The sequence below is a fragment of the Cucurbita moschata genome, unplaced genomic scaffold (genome assembly GCF_002738365.1).
Source record: "Cucurbita moschata cultivar Rifu unplaced genomic scaffold, Cmos_1.0 Cmo_Scf00025, whole genome shotgun sequence".
In the NCBI taxonomy this organism is placed as follows: Eukaryota; Viridiplantae; Streptophyta; class Magnoliopsida; order Cucurbitales; family Cucurbitaceae; genus Cucurbita; species Cucurbita moschata.
Window position 1 is genome coordinate 3,775,746 of NW_019268541.1, and position 5,137 is coordinate 3,780,882.

A 5,137-nucleotide genomic window follows, 5' to 3' on the forward strand; every position below is an offset into this window, starting at 1 on the left:
AAAAAAAAAAAAAAAAAAAGGAAAAAAAGAGAAGGTTCTGGGTACTGTTTTGACTTGTCTCCCTTTGTATTGAAACAAATCAGCTGTGTTTGTGCCAATTTGGTGGTTTAAGGTCAGGTTGGTGAATGATGGTTTGGAAACTTTTAATGAACCATTTGGATTACTATGTTTTCCTGCCTGGCCATTGGGGTTCTTTCATCTTGGCGCTTGGGTTGGGTTTCTTTATGCTATTTGTCTTTTGTATATTGTCTTTACGTGAAATGTGAAAATGTTGGTTCTTTTAATTATTTAATTGCAAATTAAATACTGAGAAAAATGAAAGAATACATAGGACATGCATCGCAACAAAAGGTTCTAAACTAGAACTTGAGTTCACTATACAAAAAAGACTCCAATTCAAATGAAATAATGTCCAATGGATAATTTTTTTTTGAGACTGATGGTTAAAGAGGAACATTAACATATCAAGAGATATACTCTTCCCAACCTCTAAAAATCCTGCCATTCCTTTTAAGCCAAATGCCCTATAGAATATGTAAAAAGCTAGCTACTGAAGGCCCAAGCCCTTAAGATTAAGGTGGATGCAGAAAAACCGTCTCTATCATAGAACAATATTCTTTGTTCTAAGCCAAACAAAGGTGGAACAGCTCCAAAAAGCAATTCCAGATTGATCTGTTTGTCAAGTTATTTCTACGTTTACAATATCTCCGTTTCTATTATTTATTTATTTCTTTTCATATTTTTTGAATGCTTCTATCACTGTTCAATGTTGCATCTAATTTCTCTATCCTGATGATTTCACAGGGTATTGTTCTTGTGATTTGCATGTTACTGTTTTCTGGATCTGTGATAGCTCTTGGTGCGATTGTGTCTGCCAAGCCTCTTAATGATTTGCGCTACAAAGGGTGGACTGGTGATGACAAAAGCTTCTCATCACCTTATGCCACATCTGTGTACCTTGGCTGGGCCATGGCGGCTACAATTTCTTTAGTTGTCACTGGTGTGCTGCCGATAGTTTCATGGTTCTCGACGTACCGTTTTTCCTTCTCTTCTGCAGTTTGTGTTGCCATATTCACAGGTAACATCTACATGTTTTCTTTAGTGTTGGCTTTTTGAATAAGGTTCTTGGATCTAGTGGTTTATATTTTGTTTGTAGGACTGCCTAAAGTTGGTTTTAATAGTCTGTTTTCCATTTTTTGTAGTGGTTCTTGTCATGTTTTGTGGTGCATCGTATTTGGAGGTTGTGAAATCAAGAGATGACGAGGTTCCTACAAATGGAGATTTTCTTGCTGCTTTGCTTCCGCTAGTGTGCATCCCTGCTTTGCTCTCTCTTTGTTCTGGTCTATATAAATGGTGAGAACCTATTCCTTGTACAATCAGAAGGAATTGGATTATCCTGTTGAACTTTGCAGCTAGATACATTACTGGCCAACTTTAGTTTAACATTTAGGAGAGAGATCGTTGTTACCTTTTGAGCATGTTTTTTTTTTTCAGGAAAGATGATGGTTGGAGGCTTTCTCAAGGTGTTTATGCATTTCTTTTTATTGGGCTCCTCCTGCTCCTTGGTGCCATATCGGCTGTTATAGTTGTAATTAAACCCTGGACGGTATGAGAAGACTAGGAATACGTCTGTTTTTGTTTACTTCGACCATCTTCACTTTGCTTATAGCACCTTATTTCAAATAAACAGATTGGGGCAGCATTTCTTCTGGTGCTTCTTATGATTGTACTAGCAATTGGCTCTGTCCACCATTGGGCTTCAAACAACTTTTATTTGACGAGGACCCAAATGTTTCTTGTTTGTTTTCTTGCTTTTCTTTTGGCTTTGGCGGCATTCCTTGTTGGATGGTTTGAAGGTGAGATAAGGAATTATTGATCTTATATCTTGTGCTCGTATTTGTTTCTCTTCCCTTTTGTAAAGTTATGAGTTCGATTACAGGATAAAAATTTCCTACCCTAACAATGCCTTTCTTTTTCATCCCTCAGGCAAACCATTTGTGGGAGCTTCTGTTGGGTATTTCTTATTCTTATTTCTTCTGGCTGGAAGAGCATTAACTGTGGGTTATACTTGACCTCCTTTAGCATGTTTTGCTATTCATATTTGATTTTTTGAGTATTTAACTAGTTGAATATTCTTACTTGTAATCACATTGTTGTATTTGGTCCTTGCAGGTTCTACTCTCACCACCGATTGTAGTCTACTCTCCTAGAGTTCTTCCTGCATACGTCTATGATGCTCACGCAGATTGTGGGAAGGATGTCAGGTTTGTTTAGCTCTCTAATTTTTTTGATTCTTTGACAAAAGCCTGTTGCTTTTTTCATGATATTGTATATGGGGCTTTATTAAAAAAATTATCTGATATTTGCTAATTTATTTTTCATAGTGCTGCGTTTCTTGTGCTTTATGGGATAGCATTGGCAACTGAAGGCTGGGGTGTTGTTGCAAGTTTGCTTATTTATCCACCATTTGCTGGAGCCGCTGTATCAGCAATTACTCTTGTTGTATCCTTCGGTTTTGCTGTTTCTCGTCCTTGTTTAACTCTAAAGGTATATGAATAATTGTGTTGAATACTTCGATGTGTGAATTATCCATCGTTAAAGCCTCTGGAAGAGAATTAGCTCTTTAATTTGTACAGACTATTTAATGCATTATCAATGCCTTCAAATTTATGTAGATGATGCAAGATGCGGTTCACTTTCTCAGCAAGGAAACTGTTATTCAAGCAATTTCTCGGTCTGCCACCAAGGTGTGTTTAACTACAGTACATTCTTATAAAATTACCTTTTCTTATGTAAATATTTATTAGACAGCAGAACAGGGTCTGATAAAGATCTGACATGGTGGGTAAATACAGTCCCAGACTAATCCGAAACTTCTAAGCACCTCCAGTAGATGGTGGTAAGAAAAAGTGTAGGAGACTAACAGGTGGTTTAGAAGATGTATTTTGAATGTTATTTTGGGGGTGAACGAATGATTGATGTTATATTTGTGGGGTTCTAATTGTACCATTAGTGTGGCCATCGTGGAATCTATTAATTAAAACAGGAATAAAAGTTGTTGAATTTCTGAAAGGTGCGTACTTGAATGTTCAAGTGGAGGAGGGGCATAGAGAGGAGTGATGGATTCTCAACACTTATGCTTTGAAGTGTATTGAAAAGGAGAATATTTGGGCAGAACTTGGTCTTGTGGGTAATGCCAAGGGGCTTGGTGCTTGAGTCAATTTAATTTGGTGGTTCCTCGGAAGGAAGGTCTAATGGAAAAAGGACAAGGAGCATGAAGAAGTCTATTTTAACTCATTATTAGAAACAAGACTTGAATAATGTAAAATCCATGTGGTCAATAATTGTGGGACAATCCTAATTCCTATATAGGTTTTATTGGGCATATTTCTTTTTTAGTGCAAAAGAAATGGCTAGACAAATTCAAGGATTCAAGAGCCTCCAGGAAGATCTGGATCCTTTCAGACAATGTCCCCATTTTGCGAGAAACTGGATCTTGTAGACTGCCCTCGCCTGTTAAACTCTTGGCTAAGTCATGGTTTTGAATGGTGTGGTGGAAAGAAGAAAATGTAATTGTTGGGTTTCAAGTTGATGTAAGCTTTAAAGTTGTCAAGAATCAGAAAAAACTTTGAAGTAAAAATGCTGTTCGAGATGTTATTGCTACAAAGGAAGAGATTGAGAATAATAAGATCATCTATACCACATTATGTCAAGGAGGAGGATTCCAACTCTCGTCAGTCTAGGGAGAAAAAAATTTATGTTGTTCTTGACGAAAAACTTCTAGATATTTCCATGACAGGTAAGAGAGGGAAGCTGAAATTCAATTTTTCTTTGTTGGATTCTATTAGGAAGGAGAAAAAAGACCTTTATCTTGAATTGACTAGGGACGGCAAAGGACTAGAGAAGAGTCCATCTGGTTATTGGGCAGTGTGTATTCTGGATGGAGGATTTGTTGAAGGAAGTTGCTGCCTTCAGATACAATAAAAAGAGGTACCCCGGGGGTGGGTGGTGGTGGTGGGGGTGGGGGGGGCAATTTGAAATTTGACTGGTGCTAAAGCATTGGGATCAGGTAGATTCATAGGCATCTTTTTAAATGGTTCTGGAACATTTTAAAATCTGATTTTGTTTTGGAAAATTTCTATGATTTTTTTAGGAACCCTTCTATGTTTGGAAGAAAATTTTGTTAGGCTATTATGTAAAGAAGACGGCAAAGTCGTGTATGCCCTGTCGTTGTGCGTTAATAAGGAATGCCTCTAAATCTCCCATTGTAGTGGGAACTTGGGATTGGGGGAAGGCAGGGGTTGAGCTCCACCTTCCGTCTCACGTACACTGCTGAACTAGATGCGCTTTCATCACCTTCTATGCAACTATAATTGAGGGTCTTTACTGCAATTTGACCTTTTATGTAGACTAATTTTTTTTCTGATGCTCTGTATTATGATGTGTGGATCATATAATTACATTCATGCTCACAGTGCATGTTATACTGGGTGCCTTTCATTTATTTGCTATTGCAAATTTCATTTTCTTTTTCCTGATATCACAAATTAGCTTTTCTCACTGAGAACAGAATTCTTAGTTCAGATCTATTTCTATTCTGAAATGCTGTGTCTGCATCTACTTGGACTAATTTCTGTTTACAATCCAGACTAGAAATGCTTTATCTGGAACATATTCAGCTCCCCAGAGATCTGCAAGTTCTGCAGCTCTTTTAGTTGGCGATCCTACCATCATGCGTGATAGGGCAGGAAACTTTGTGCTTCCAAGAGCAGATGTTATGAAACTTAGAGATCGTTTGAGAAATGAGGAGTTAGTTGCCGGATCATTCTTCTGTAGACTGAGATATAGGAGGCCATTTTTTCATGAGTCAACTAATGATGTTGACCACAGAAGGCAAATGTGTGCTCATGCTCGTATTTTGGGTTTGGAAGAGGCAATTGACACCGAATGGGTATACATGTGGGACAAATTTGGCGGCTATTTACTGCTTTTGCTTGGCTTGACTGCCAAAGCGGAGCGAGTTCAAGTATGTCCCAAACTGTTGCATATTATTGATGAAATATATGTTCATTTCCATTAATCGGTACTTAGAAACTGACAGATAGATAATACTGATGTTTTTTTTTTTTTTTTTTTT

General features: G+C 37.6%; 1 protein-coding gene across 1 annotated transcript in view; it reads left to right on the forward strand.

Moving 5' to 3' along the window:
* The window catches only part of LOC111461431 (calpain-type cysteine protease DEK1-like), a 25,142-nt gene that overhangs the window by 14,188 nt on the left and 5,817 nt on the right, over positions 1 to 5,137 (forward strand). The window contains exons 12-20 of the mRNA XM_023104944.1: positions 805 to 1,078; positions 1,203 to 1,353; positions 1,495 to 1,606; positions 1,691 to 1,856; positions 1,987 to 2,057; positions 2,173 to 2,264; positions 2,385 to 2,547; positions 2,676 to 2,747; positions 4,649 to 5,026. Of these exons, the coding sequence (XP_022960712.1) occupies positions 805 to 1,078; positions 1,203 to 1,353; positions 1,495 to 1,606; positions 1,691 to 1,856; positions 1,987 to 2,057; positions 2,173 to 2,264; positions 2,385 to 2,547; positions 2,676 to 2,747; positions 4,649 to 5,026 (1,479 nt within the window). The remainder of the gene's footprint in view (positions 1 to 804; positions 1,079 to 1,202; positions 1,354 to 1,494; positions 1,607 to 1,690; positions 1,857 to 1,986; positions 2,058 to 2,172; positions 2,265 to 2,384; positions 2,548 to 2,675; positions 2,748 to 4,648; positions 5,027 to 5,137) is intronic.